This window comes from Falco punctatus (assembly GCF_963210335.1).
Source record: "Falco punctatus genome assembly, chromosome: 9".
Lineage (NCBI taxonomy): Eukaryota > Metazoa > Chordata > Aves > Falconiformes > Falconidae > Falco > Falco punctatus.
Genome location: NC_137589.1, coordinates 39,853,442 through 39,868,815, shown reverse-complemented (window position 1 = coordinate 39,868,815; position 15,374 = coordinate 39,853,442). Strand labels below are relative to the sequence as shown.

The following is a 15,374-nucleotide window of genomic DNA, read 5'->3' as shown; positions in this document are numbered from 1 at the left end:
TCTCATATTGCAGAACATTCTTTTCGCAGACCAGCGTCACAACAGCTTTCAGCCTCCTGCTCCAGCTCCTTCAAACAGACCTTCTGTTCCTCAGAGGCCTCGCTGAAGGCCTTTGACCAAGAGGATGCCTTGATGGGGTTTTGTGCCTTCCTTTCAGAACAAGAGTTAAGCCTTGCCCCCACTCTCAGAAGCACAGTCTTACAACGGTCAGTGTGATCTACCCTCACAGCCTGGAAGCAGTATGGGCACCTGTTGGATCCTCCGTTCAGCCATTTCCAGTTTCTTACGCAAATCCTTTATATATAACTGCAAGGCTGAGTCCTCGGAAACCAGGCAGCGAATCTTCTGTGACAGCTGTGAATTCTGCAGCTTCATTTCCTCACTGCTTTTCCTGAAACAAACCAAAATTAAAGCAGCATCACTGTATGTACTACGGGTCTGGGCAAGTACATGTCATAAATTTACAATCCAGCTAGTCATGACACTTAGAATCACAGAAACATCACATCCAGTCACTTTCTTTAAGCTGAATATCCAACCTCCCAAGTCACCACCTGTGGTGCATGCCCCTTGTGAAGTTTTGTGGCTCTACCGGGAAGAGCAGTTTTACTATGAAGTAACAAGCAGCAGATGGACTTACCTTTGTTTGCACAGCTCCTCTTTCAGGTGTTTTTGCTGCTTCATTAACTCTTCATTACGCTGCAGAAAAAAAGAAATAACTGATTCAGCTGCAGACTTCAGCAAAATACTTCACCTTTAGCACATCAGCTGAACTGGAAAGCATCAGAACTTTGGCAAAATCCTTCACGACAGGTTGCTTAGAACCTCCTGAATTTGCCAGGAATAAATCTGCTCAGCCTTTTCAAACGCGATGCTACTAACTGAACGTGAGGTCCTTTCTGCAGACTTCTGGATGAATATCAATACTGAAGTGTCTGCCTGATGGAGACCCTCCTGAGACAAGGTCTCGGTGGCGCTTCTGTTGCGTGGAGCTGGCAAGACTAATGAAGTAAGGTGCCGGATCTGAAGACAGCAACTGGACCACATGATTAGTGGTCACAGAAACCTGAATGAAGTTTGCCTTGACCATGGAGAACACAGGGCTTTACAAGGTTAATTAACAATTCAGAATGTTCATTTCTGCCTCTTCTCCGAGCAGGGACTACAGACTTTGCATTAGTGTACTGACAAGCAAATAGCCAAAGGCAGAGCTGCTGGTGAAGCATAAGCAGAGGTGACTCTTACCTTCTCTGCCTGTTTTTCCTGCAGAGAGACGTAGGCCAAAGTGCGTTCCAGCTCCAATTCCCTCTCGCGCGATGAACATAAACGATCAGCAAGGCTCTCGGCTTCTCCTGAACAAGTCAGAACAGAGTGAGTTGAGGCTGGACCACAAAGGGCTTTTTGGAACTGCTAAACAGCACTTTCTACTTTGTCAACAAGCTCTTAAGGCAGCACAGAGCTTTGCAAGTCAGCAGACCTGGTTCCGCCCCTGGCTCTACAGGTGGCTCACTAGCAGCTCTGGGCAGTAAAGCTCTCGGTAACTACCATCCTCACTTTGAGGGAGATGATGAAACTTCCCCTGCAGAATAGGCAATATGTTGGTTGGGATCTTTCTTTCTAATAGAAGTTGTTGCTCAAACTTGGTTCAGAATGAAGGGCTCGGGTAAAACCCACCTTTACGCGATAGCTGTGTGGGAGTGAGGGTGGCAAAAAGGGAACTAAGTTTTAAAAGGATCAGAAGAAAGTCAGAAAGGAGCAGCCTGGGGTAGTCACCGGGGCTGAACAGGGCTGACAAGGCTCTAGCGATGCACAAAAGAACCTCAACTGCCATGGGATCAACATGCTCCCACTTGGGGGCAGCTCGGGGGACAGAGGCAGCGATGGTGCCCACTATTGCCCACCGAGGAGTCGGCCACTGCTGTGAGCTGGCTGCCAGCAACTGTCATGCCTCTGGCTTGAAATTCACACTTTGACCAACAGCTTGAGCTGGAGTGCCCACAGTCAATTACCTGATTTCTTCCCTGCAGCTTGCTGAGTACGTGCAAGTGCCGCCTGCAACTCAGACTTCTCAGAAGCTACAATTCCAGTAGTCTGGATACGAACCTTTGGGAAAGGAAAATCGGCTCAGCACAAAACTTCTTTGCTTGTAATTGCAACATCACTGTTGCCACAAAAGGCTAACTCAGTAAAGGTAAAGAGCTCGTGCAGTTAAGCACAGTCGGGCTGACTGCCAGTTTTCCTGAAGGAACGCGCTCGTGGCTTCCCGAGTAAAGACTACGAATGGTCAGTAATCCAGAGAACAGCAGAAGGCAGGTAGTGTTACTGTAATGGAGGCTCTGCCTTACCCGTAGCTGTCTCCTCAGCGCGGCTTGCTCTTCAGAAAATTTCTTTTCCAACTCCTTCTTTTCCTGTATAAAGAAATGATGCCTATTTAGCACAAAAACATAGATGGGTAACCCTTGTTTTGTGTCAAACTAAAAAAGCAGTGATACATTGGTAGTACTTGCAGCATCGAAACGACAGCAGTCTTTTTAAAGACATACTTCAGCCTTGCGTTATTTGAACGCCTTCACTATTTATCCATCCTAGATTGGCAGTAACAGCACAGCACCATCGCTGCTAGCATAAAAACAGTAGTGCTTGGAAGCAAGCTACTGGCAAGGACTTGTATTCCCCTGCCTCCACCACACTCCTCTAATACCTGAGTATTTAAACGTTCGCTTGTGTCAAAATAAGAACGCTACCTGCCAGGCAGGCCGAACTCATCAAGTCAAATTATTCAACCCTACGCTACAAATGAAACTGAATCTAACATAAGACAAGACCACACGTGCCTGGGCCACAGCCCACTATACTCTCTACGCCGCCAAGAAAGAGATACTATTTTTCTGCCTATCCAAACCCAGGACACACTTTACCTTCTCCAGCTGATCCACTGCCTCCTGGCTCTGCTCTTTCTGTGGAAGAAAAGTGATGCACCAGTGTCAAGAGAAAATACTCTCACACATCTGAAACACATTTTCACTTCAACAAAGTAGGATACATGCCCAATTCACGCAAACAGAATTTCCACTGTCCTTTCTGTAGAGGACTAGGAAGTTCATCTTAGCTATTAAAAATACGAGATCTGGAGCTGCCTTCACTAATGTACTTCATATGCCAGGCATCTTTTTCATCGCTCAGTAGATTGCCACAGTTGCTCTCCAACACCGCTGCTGAAACCCCTCCATGTCTACATCTGAGCATCTACCAACCTCAGTTAAACTCGCATCCCCACATCTGTGCAACTGACGGCAGTAATCCTGGTGTATTGGGGTGATCGCCAGAAATGCTGGGGTTTTTTTAAGAACACCACCAATAAATAAATAAAAAAAACAACCAACCAATAACCCCAAACAAAAACGTAGTCTTTTCCTTTAACTGAGACCTCAGACCTTTATTCCACTGAAGAGCTGGCCTTAAGTCACGCAGAGCCACACTGGTGTTGGCAGACTTCTGCAGGAGGTGGTATGGGAGGGCTGAAGCCAGATACCAAGAGAAGGGGTAATTCTGTCCTAGCCCATTTCCATCTTAGCGGTGAAGTATTTGGAGATTTGTTGTCCGTAGGTAATGCACCTTTAGATATGAGGTGAAGGAGACAAAGGTGGCAGCTGCCTACCCAGGCCGCCACACAACTGTGCTGCTGCGTTTGCTATTTGCTTGTTGTCTCCCTGACAGCTTCTTCACAGATGCCTCGCAACTAACTACATACGCAGGACTTTTTTGCCTTCCCAAAGAATGAGCATTGTCCAAGCTCTTTCTTTACTACTACTGCTACTACTTCAATGCATTTTGAAAGATGACTACAGACGGAAGAGCGATGAGTGACAGGTTTTGATTCTAGCAATGCCCATGCACAACATAACCAGCAAAAGCAAAGGCAAGACCACCAATGCAGCAAAGGCCCTACACAGCTGCAGGCCGGCGTAAAAGCAGGCAAACAAGGAGAATCTTGGGTGGGCAATGCACTATGCCAAGTTCCTCTGCAGCCCAGCTAAAACACAAAAAGAAACAGAATGGAACAAAAATAACCCAAAGCCCAAAGGAAAACAACAAGGGGGGGGTCACGGCGTACACCGGGAAATGCTGAACTTTGCTGCAAAAAGTGCACTTTTACAGAGGAACAAAATGGGGAAAAGCATTTCACACAAGAAAGGCTCTTTTCAGACTGAAACAAGTCCACTTGGCTGCATTTCTTGCAGTGTTAAAGCTGAAGGCTGAAAAGCTGCAGCGGGAATCCATGCAGGCCACAGGACAAAGCAGTTCACTCAGCGTGCCAAGAGAAGCTGAGGATATGATCAGAAACCAGCCCCAGACCCTCTCAGGCCTACTGCTCCCACTCTGCCGATATCGTTAGACCAGCAGCACCACCTGCAGAAACAGCTTTTCACACTGCTGCCAGCACCAGAATTGTGTGTTTCAAGGATTCGGACCAGGCGCAGAAATAGCTGTTTTATCAGGATGCTTATCATCCAGGGAAAGCCTGATGAGATCAGCAGAGCACACTTAAATGGAAACAACAAAACTCCGTTTCTTGTTCCTCAGTTGAGCCAATACATTCACAAGGGGCTCAACGTCTAAGGCCGCTGAACAGGTTTTCCGTGCAGCTCATTTTCTTCCCTACAGAGTGCTGTGTAAGCAGCCTTCCTTGTGGCACTAGGAGAGAACCCATAACTCTGCAGACACCCAAAGAGCTTGGAGGAGCAGCGAGGACCATGTCAGACTGGTTGGTTGGATTGTTTCTTACCAACTCCTCTATCTGTGTAACGAACTGCTTGTTCGTTAAGATTGCTGGAATCCAGGGCTACTGCCAGCTCCCGGTAACGTGTCTGATGGGCACATGCAGACAGGAGAAAAAGGAAGGAGCAGAAGAGGAGGAGGGGAGGAAAAAAGCAGTAATCAAAAAGGACAGCAAAATAAATCCTATCAAACTGTGATAACCAGATTCTCCAAACAAAACAAAAATCTGCCGTTTCCACAAAAGCAGCTGAGGCATCAACACATTTTATCCATTCTGCCAAGGCTTCATTTTGACCTAACAGTGACTCAGAAATAAGAACGGCAGCTGCACGGAAGCCAGCTTATCCCCAGTCCCCAAACTGGAAACACCTCCGATACCTGCCTCCCAGTGTTGATCACAACTACCCGATGATAGCACAAGACAACACTAGACAGCAGTGAACGAGAACTGTGCATTCAATTAGGTCTCGCTAACACTGCCGAAAGCAGAGTCCCAGTAAGTTATCAACAGTAGCAAATAAGAAAGGGGGCGGGGGGGGGCGGGGGGGGGGGGACACGACGACAACACTGAGAACAACCTCCTTCCATTTCCTTAATATTTGCGGAAGAAACAGCACTTTCTCCATTCACATATGATGTAGACTACAAGCAAAGCAGTCAAGTCAGCCAGTTTTATTCCCCACGGCAACAAGTCACTACTAAGTAAGAACTGACTATCACAATAATACTCCTTATAGCACCTTTCACTCCAAAGTACCACACAGAGAAAACATCCTTTTCTGGGTAAGGATAGATGCAGACTCCCTCTGCGACAAGCTAATGTCAATGATGCAGGTTGATTTCCCATTCTTTTCCACTAAATCAAGAATACATCTTTCCACGAATACATGCTGTCCGTTCATCCCACTCAGCTTTTCTTCCCACTGCTGAAAGTTTACGTTCTAAACCAGGATTTTTTGCTTCTCAGTGCTTAAATATCATATTGTTCAGTAGGATGACTGCAGACACCGCTGGGATCCAAGAGTGTTTTCTTGAGCTGACTGCTTAAAGCTCCACATCAAATATCAAGAGAATTAACAGGACAAAAGGATCAAAACGAGGCTGTACCCGAGAACACGGGGCAGTAACGTCACCCAACTCTTCAAGCTCACACACTAGATTAATGGCAAAGGACGCACCAAGAAGCGAGCGAGGGCAAAAGCCAGATGGTGGCCACTCTGCTCTGAAAAGCGCTACCTTCAGGATGTATCTGGGGAAAACAGAGATCGCTGGATGCAGATTAAGATAGAAAAGAACAGGTCAGCAACTACCTGAAAACTTTTTGGTTTTAGTTTTTGAGTCAAACTCAAACGCTCCCTCTAAAACTTGGTGAGATGTGCGGCACGCTATGAACCACAAGTTTAGAAGGAGGACATTTACGAACAGGCCAAACTCAGCGTGGCTGGGAGCAGGTGCCAGTGGCCCTCATGGAGCGATGAATCCCATGACTAGAAGAAACTAAACGGAAAAGGGCCAAAAACCTGTTCCTGGACAGCAATGCAAGTTCTCATCCAGCCTTCGTGGGAGGATGAACAGCCTCTGACCACTCCTCTACCCACCGTGAACCAGACAACTTCATTTATCTTGTACAGCATCAGAGCGCCATGAAGACCCAGAGCAGTGCTCTAGCGTTTCATGGCAAATTATTTCATCATCCAGCTCTGCTAAGCCATAATTTAAAAACACTACAAAACAAACGAGATAATCGTTTTCAACATTCAACCCCACCAATGTATCACAGCTCTTTGCAATGCCACCTGCAAGGGTTCCCTCTTACTTCAGTCGCTTCCTTCTTGGCACTTCACAGGAAACAAGAAATCTCTCTCTTGGCATTCCCCGTCTACCTGCTCAGCACTTTTCTCGTGAATCGAGCAGCAAGAATACGGTGATGGTGAAGACATTTAAGGAAAGCAATAAAGTGGAAGACTGCAGAGGGAAACAAACAGAATTTTCTCCGTTTCTTTTTAGCAGGACAGATACTTGTGCTCTCAAGGGAAAACGTATGTTAGGTGCTTCTAGGAAGGTCAGGAATTCCCTTACTTCTTCCAGCTACAGGTCACCTCACCCTTATTGGTTCAAACACTCCTCAACATGAAACATCAGATGGACAAGAGGAATACCTTCACCAGTACATGTCAAAAATGTTTCCTTCATTTCTTCCGGTCCAGACATTCTGTTTGCTTAACGCTTCAAGATGCAAAGAACAGTCATGTGCCTTAACCACAAGAACTTCCTCCTTCCTCCACCATCAGTTGTGAAATAAATCAAAAAAAAAAACAACCAACAACTCAATAAACTACTTGAACAGCTGGATTTGTTGGAAACAGAGAGAATTAGGAACAAGACACTTCTCGGGAAATTATGCATTGTGAGGTTCTAATAACACAACAAAAAAAAGTTAGTAATTCTGCTCAGCTTGGAACGCCATGCTTGATCCATTTGCTTTCACACACGGAGTCCTGTTTTGCTGGGCTTTCTGCGTTTCACAGCCAAGAAAGCTGAAGTGGCTGAGATGGGAAGGGTCTGCCTTGCATGAAGACACCAATGGCAGCAGCAGCTCATGCCAACAATCAGCATTCCTGCCCTAGTAGCGTCAAGTGTGCTTCTGAACAGCATTTTCCTGACGCAGGATTTTTACAAGACGGCAACTGGAAAAAGAAATCTGTCATGACATATTGCAATTAAAGATCAGTTTACAAATGATTTCTGAAACCCCAGACACAACGGTCCACATAACAGCCAATCAGATCAAAATGCATCTCTCCGTGCTAAGAAAACGACAGCGGAGAAAAAACTGGGCTCAGAAACTTTGTGCATTTCCAGAGTCTGTATTACACAGCCAGATCAGATGGTATAAAAGCTTGTGATTTTAAAAGTTGTCAAACACGTCAGGAATTTAAAGCCAATGTCTGGAGCATGTCAGTTGGCACACAGTACTTTTCCCAGAAGAGGAGCAGCTGCCTTTATTTCAAGGGTAACTTAAGCCACTGACTGGGGAGGAAAAAAAAAACAAACCCAAAAATAAACAAAAGAGCAGTTTCTTCCCTCACAGGCTCAGGTTCACACCGGCTTGCTCTCTGAACTGCTAACAGCTGGCTTCCTGAATTCCCTTCCTAACTGGCTGCTTCTCTTAACTTTCCCCAGCTGACCTTCAAGTTACCATTGTCCAATTCACCTTCTGCAAGGGTGGGTACAAACACCACCCCTATTCAACTGGCTTCTCAGTGAGACCACGAGACAGCTGCGTAACCAAAATGCCAAACAGATACAAAGCAGGAAAAGTCTTCGTATTGTCACGCGCTGTATGTTCAGTCACCCTCTCATATTGCAGAACATTCTTTTCGCAGACCAGCGTCACAACAGCTTTCAGCCTCCTGCTCCAGCTCCTTCAAACAGACCTTCTGTTCCTCAGAGGCCTCGCTGAAGGCCTTTGACCAAGAGGATGCCTTGATGGGGTTTTGTGCCTTCCTTTCAGAACAAGAGTTAAGCCTTGCCCCCACTCTCAGAAGCACAGTCTTACAACGGTCAGTGTGATCTACCCTCACAGCCTGGAAGCAGTATGGGCACCTGTTGGATCCTCCGTTCAGCCATTTCCAGTTTCTTACGCAAATCCTTTATATATATCTGCAAGGCTGAGTCCTGGGAAACCAGGCAGCGAAACTTCCGTGACAGCTTCGAATTCTGCAGCTTCATTTCCTCACTGCTTTTCCTGAAACAAACCAAAATTAAAGCAGCATCACTGTATGTACTACGGGTCTGGGCAAGTACATGTCATAAATTTACAATCCAGCTAGTCATAACACTTAGAATCACAGAAACATCACATCCAGTCACTTTTTTTAAGCTGAATATCCAACCTCCCAAGTCACCACCTGTGGTGCATGCCCCTTGTGAAGTTTTGTGGCTCTACCGGGAAGAGCAGTGTTACTCTGCAGTAACAAGCAGCAGATGGACTTACCTTTGTTTGTACAGCTCCTCTTTCAGGTCTTCTGCCTCCTTCATTAACTCTTCCTTACGCTGCAGAAAAAAAGAAATGACTGATTCAGCTGCAGACTTCAGCAAAATACTTCACCTTTAGCACATCAGCTGAACTGGAAAGCATCAGAACTTTGGCAAAATCCTTCACGACAGGTTGCTTAGAACCTCCTGAATTTGCCAGGAATAAATCTGCTCAGCCTTTTCAAACGCGATGCTACTAACTGAACGTGAGGTCCTTTCTGCAGACTTCTGGATGAATATCAATACTGAAGTGTCTGCCTGACGGAGACCCTCCTGAGACAAGGTCTCGGTGGCGCTTCTGTTGCGTGGAGCTGGCAAGACTAATGAAGTAAGGTGCCGGATCTGAAGACAGCAACTGGACCATATGATTAGTGGTCACAGAAACCTGAATGAAGTTTGCCTTGACCATGGAGAACACAGGGCTTTACAAGGTTAATTAACAATTCAGAATGTTCATTTCTGCCTCTTCTCCGAGCAGGGACTACAGACTTTGCATTAGTGTACTGACAAGCAAATAGCCAAAGGCAGAGCTGCTGGTGAAGCATAAGCAGAGGTGACTCTTACCTCCTCTGCCTGTTTCTGCTGCAGAGAGACGTAGGCCAAAGTGCGTTCCAGCTCCAATTCCCTCTCGCGCGATGAACATAAACGATCAGCAAGGCTCTCGGCTTCTCCTGAACAAGTCAGAACAGAGTGAGTTGAGGCTGGACCACAAAGGGCTTTTTGGAACTGCTAAACAGCACTTTCTACTTTGTCAACAAGCTCTTAAGGCAGCACAGAGCTTTGCAAGTCAGCAGACCTGGTTCCGCCCCTGGCTCTACAGGTGGCTCACTAGCAGCTCTGGGCAGTAAAGCTCTCAGTAACTACCATCCTCACTTTGAGGGAGATGACGAAACTTCCTCTGCAGAATAGGCAATATGTTGGTTGGGATCTTTCTTTCTAATAGAAATTGTTGCTCAAACTTGGTTCAGAATGAAGGGCTCGGGTAAAACCCACCTTTACGCGATAGCTGTGTGGGAGTGAGGGTGGCAAAAAGGGAACTAAGTTTTAAAAGGATCAGAAGAAAGTCAGAAAGGAGCAGCCTGGGGTAGTCACCGGGGCTGAACAGGGCTGACAAGGCTTTAGCGATGCACTAAAGAACCTCAACTGCCATGGGATCAACATGCTCCCACTTGGGGGCAGCTCGGGGGACAGAGGCAGCGATGGTGCCCACTATTGCCCACCGAGGAGTCGGCCACTGCTGTGAGCTGGCTGCCAGCAACTGTCATGCCTCTGGCTTGAAATTCACACTTTGACCAACAGCTTGAGCTGGAGTGCCCACAGTCAATTACCTGATTTCTCCCCTGCAGCTTGCTGAGTACGTGCAAGTGCCGCCTGCAACTCAGACTTCTCAGAAGCTACAATTCCAGTAGTCTGGATACGAACCTTTGGGAAAGGAAAATCGGCTCAGCACAAAACTTCTTTGCTTGTAATTGCAACATCACTGTTGCCACAAAAGGCTAACTCAGTAAAGGTAAAGAGCTCGTGCAGTTAAGCACAGTCGGGCTGACTGCCAGTTTTCCTGAAGGAACGCGCTCGTGGCTTCCCGAGTAAAGACTACGAATGGTCAGTAATCCAGAGAACAGCAGAAGGCAGGTAGTGTTACTGTAATGGAGGCTCTGCCTTACCCGTAGCTGTCTCCTCAGCGCGGCTTGCTCTTCAGAAAATTTCTTTTCCAACTCCTTCTTTTCCTGTATAAAGAAATGATGCCTATTTAGCACAAAAACATAGATGGGTAACCCTTGTTTTGTGTCAAACTAAAAAAGCAGTGATACATTGGTAGTACTTGCAGCATCGAAACGACAGCAGTCTTTTTAAAGACATACTTCAGCCTTGCGTTATTTGAACGCCTTCACTATTTATCCATCCTAGATTGGCAGTAACAGCACAGCACCATCGCTGCTAGCATAAAAACAGTAGTGCTTGGAAGCAAGCTACTGGCAAGGACTTGTATTCTCCTGCCTCCACCACACTCCTCTAATACTTGAGTATTTAAACGTTCGCTTGTGTCAAAATAAGAACGCTACCTGCCAAGCAGGCCTAACTCATCAAGTCAAATTATTCAACCCTACGCTACAAATGAAACTGAATCTAACATAAGACAAGACCACACGTGCCTGGGCCACAGCCCACTATACTCTCTACGCCGCCAAGGAAGAGATACTATTTTTCTGCCTATCCAAAACCAGGACACACTTTACCTTCTCCAGCTGATCCACTGCCTCCTGGCTCTGCTCTTTCTGTGGAAGAAAAGTGATGCACCAGTGTCAAGAGAAAATACTCTCATACATCTGAAACACGTTTTCACTTCAACAAAGTAGGATACATGCCCAATTCACGCAAACAGAATTTCCACTGTCCTTTCTGTAGAGGACTAGGAAGTTCATCTTAGCTATTAAAAATACGAGATCTGGAGCTGCCTTCACTAATGTACTTCATATGCCAGGCATCTTTTTCATCGCTCAGTAGATTGCCACAGTTGCTCTCCAACACCGCTGCTGAAACCCCTCCATGTCTACATCTGAGCATCTACCAACCTCAGTTAAACTCGCATCCCCACATCTGTGCAACTGATGGCAGTAATCCTGGTGTATTGGGGTGATCGCCAGAAATGCTGGGGTTTTTTAAAAAAAAACACCAATAAATAAATAAATAAAAAACCCAACCAACCAATAACCCCAAACAAAAACGTAGTCTTTTCCTTTAACTGAGACCTCAGACCTTTATTCCACTGAAGAGCTGGCCTTAAGTCACGCAGAGCCGCACTGGTGTTGGCAGACTTCTGCAGGAGGTGGTATGGGAGGGCTGAAGCCAGATACAAAGAGAAGGGGTAATTCTGTCCTAGCCCATTTCCATCTTAGCGGTGAAGTATTTGGAGATCTGTTGTCCGTAGGTAATGCACCTTTAGATATGAGGTGAAGGAGACAAAGGTGGCAGCTGCCTACCCAGGCCGCCACACAACTGTGCTGCTGCGTTTGCTATTTGCTTGTTGTCTCCCTGACAGCTTCTTCACAGATGCCTCGCAACTAACTACATACGCAGGACTTTTTTGCCTTCCCAAAGAATGAGCATTGTCCAAGCTCTTTCTTTACTACTACTGCTACTACTTCAATGCATTTTGAAAGATGACTACAGACGGAAGAGCGATGAGTGACAGGTTTTGATTCTAGCAATGCCCATGCACAACATAACCAGCAAAAGCAAAGGCAAGACCACCAATGCAGCAAAGGCCCTACACAGCTGCAGGCCGGCGTAAAAGCAGGCAAACAAGGAGAATCTTGGGTGGGCAATGCACTATGCCAAGTTCCTCTGCAGCCCAGCTAAAACACAAAAAGAAACAGAATGGAACAAAAATAACCCAAAGCCCAAAGGAAAACAACAAGGGGGGGGTCACGGCGTACACCGGGAAATGCTGAACTTTGCTGCAAAAAGTGTACTTTTACAGAGGAACAAAATGGGGAAAAGCATTTCACACAAGAAAGGCTCTTTTCAGACTGAAACAAGTCCACTTGGCTGCATTTCTTGCAGTGTTAAAGCTGAAGGCTGAAAAGCTGCAGCGGGAATCCATGCAGGCCACAGGACAAAGCAGTTCACTCAGCGTGCCAAGAGAAGCTGAGGATATGATCAGAAACCAGCCCCAGACCCTCTCAGGCCTACTGCTCCCACTCTGCCGATATCGTTAGACCAGCAGCACCACCTGCAGAAACAGCTTTTCACACTGCAGCCAGCACCAGAATTGTGTGTTTCAAGGATTCGGACCAGGCGCAGAAATAGCTATTTTATCAGGATGCTTATCATCCAGGGAAAGCCTGATGAGATCAGCAGAGCACACTTAAATGGAACCAACAAAACTCCGTTTCTTGTTCCTCAGTTGAGCCAATACATTCACAAGGGGCTCAACGTCTAAGGCCGCTGAACAGGTTTTCCGTGCAGCTCATTTTCTTCCCTACAGAGTGCTGTGTAAGCAGCCTTCCTTGTGGCACTAGGAGAGAACCCATAACTCTGCAGACACCCAAAGAGCTTGGAGGAGCAGCGAGGACCATGTCAGACTGGTTGGTTGGATTGTTTCTTACCAACTCCTCTATCTGTGTAACGAACTGCTTGTTCGTTAAGATTGCTGGAATCCAGGGCTACTGCCAGCTCCCGGTAACGTGTCTGATGGGCACATGCAGACAGGAGAAAAAGGAAGGAGCAGAAGAGGAGGAGGGGAGGAAAAAAGCAGTAATTAAAAAGGACAGCAAAATAAATCCTATCAAACTGTGATAACCAGATTCTCCAAACAAAACAAAAATCTGCCGTTTCCACAAAAGCAGCTGAGGCATCAACACATTTTATCCATTCTGCCAAGGCTTCATTTTGACCTAACAGTGACTCAGAAATAAGAACGGCAGCTGCACGGAAGCCAGCTTATCCCCAGTCCCCAAACTGGAAACACCTCCGATACCTGCCTCCCAGTGTTGATCACAACTACCCGATGATAGCACAAGACAACACTAGACAGCAGTGAACGAGAACTGTGCATTCAATTAGGTCTCGCTAACACTGCCGAAAGCAGAGTCCCAGTAAGTTATCAACAGTAGCAAATAAGAAAGGGGGCGGGGGGGTGGGGGACGGGGACACTGAGAACAACCTCCTTCCGTTTCCTTAATATTTGCGGAAGAAACAGCACTTTCTCCATTCACATATGATGTAGACTACAAGCAAAGCAGTCAAGTCAGCCAGTTTTATTCCCCACGGCAACAAGTCACTACTAAGTAAGAACTGACTATCACAATAATACTCCTTATAGCACCTTTCACTCCAAAGTACCACACAGAGAAAACATCCTTTTCTGGGTAAGGATAGATGCAGACTCCCTCTGCGACAAGCTAATGTCAATGATGCAGGTTGATTTCCCATTCTTTTCCACTAAATCAAGAATACATCTTTCCACGAATACATGCTGTCCGTTCATCCCACTCAGCTTTTCTTCCCACTGCTGAAAGTTTACGTTCTAAACCAGGATTTTTTGCTTCTCAGTGCTTAAATATCATATTGTTCAGTAGGATGACTGCAGACACCGCTGAGATCCAGGAGTGTTTTCTTGAGCTGACTGCTTAAAGCTCCACATCAAATATCAAGAGAATTAATAGGACAAAAGGAATACAAAGGCAAATCAGAGTGAACTCCATTCCGTCTTGCAGGTTTCACTGCATCTATCCGGTACCCCTGGTGATTACTATAGTTACGCTTATTGATAAGAGACGCACGGATATGTAGGAAACAGGAGTTACTTTATGACAACTGAACTGAAACAATGGTAGGAAAATAAGCTACCAAAATGATGCAAGTGAAACGAAAATCAGAGCTTTGCCACAGCAACAGCGGAAGACAATTCTGGGCTACCAAATTTGACTTCCCTGAGCTTCTATCACAATTTGAGCAAGCCTTCCATTTAAATAAACTGCCTGAAAAGAATTGTTTTAAAAAGGCTGGGGGGTTATGTTTGTGCCTGAACACGTTTCTATTGCTTATCGGCATAGTTCCTGCCCTTTCCTCTTCAGAAGCCTGGCAACGTGAAGACGCTAAAGCCTGTAAACGCTTGACTCAAAGGATCCGACTTCCTGCCTAAACCTATTTAAACCCAGTACTGGAACTTGCCAGACTGTACATCCCCGGCGCAAGTTTCATCGCCTGTTGTAAAATGGGTTGGCAGGAATAACTAGACAGCTTCCTCAGGGCAGCTGCTTGCCTGCAGATCAGCAGAGTCATGCCCTTCAGAAACAAGGCCCTAGGGACTACAGCAACGACACGCACAGCGGGAGAAATACAGACCAAGAAAACACTACCTCTCCCTACTGCGCTTGCCCTCAGCAGTTCAGTTAGTTTATCGCCTCGCCCCACACTCCTCCTTTCCTCAAAGCTCAGCTGTCTCGCGGAAGAGGTTCCGACAAGGTTCACTTTTTCACACGTTCAGTTCGACACAAACCAGAAGGGCGCAAGCACTTTACGAGCAATGGCAACGCATGGTATCAACTAGCTCCATGATAATAAAAACAGCAACAAAACTCAAGCAACTGAGAGGGGCTATGTCAGGACAAGGCTCCACCCAAGAAATCGAGGCCAGCGTAAACAGAACCTGAAGCATGCAGTAGGGAGAGCGAGTCACTGCGAGGGACACGAGCACTGCCTCACCTTCCTCCTGTCCAATGAGGGTATGGCTACCCCATTGGAGCGCTTCAGGTCTGACACCGGCACCTTCAGAATGTTCAGAATCTGAAGGAGGTGAAAGAAAAGGGGAAACGGCTCAGAAAAGGACAGAGAGAAAGTGTCAATCGAAGGTAGCCAAAGAAACCGGCATCCTCCGGCTGGCCAGGAGCACGCAGCTCAAAGCAGCAGCTCTGGGCACACCCAGGGCTGCGTGACAGCACCGCACGATCAGACGCGGCTTTGGCACGTACCCTGAGCTCTAGTGTGCACCTTCCAGCAGCGGTAGCTGCTAACTATTGTGGCACGCTTCGCGTGCTGGCGATACAGGCAGC

The 15,374-nt window shown here is 46.6% G+C and overlaps 2 protein-coding genes across 2 annotated transcripts in view; both read right to left on the bottom strand.

Annotated features, from left to right (window-relative positions):
* LOC308069075 (golgin subfamily A member 2-like) overlaps window positions 1-2,099 on the bottom strand; it is a 161,117-nt gene extending 159,018 nt beyond the window's left edge. The window contains exon 1 of the mRNA XM_080400821.1: window positions 2,010-2,099. The gene's annotated coding sequence lies outside the window, so the exon portion shown is untranslated. The remainder of the gene's footprint in view (window positions 1-2,009) is intronic.
* LOC308069076 (golgin subfamily A member 2-like) overlaps window positions 1-15,374 on the bottom strand; it is a 37,386-nt gene that overhangs the window by 7,846 nt on the left and 14,166 nt on the right. The window contains exon 2 of the mRNA XM_080400822.1: window positions 250-391. Coding sequence (XP_080256948.1) covers window positions 250-391 — 142 coding nt within the window. The remainder of the gene's footprint in view (window positions 1-249; window positions 392-15,374) is intronic.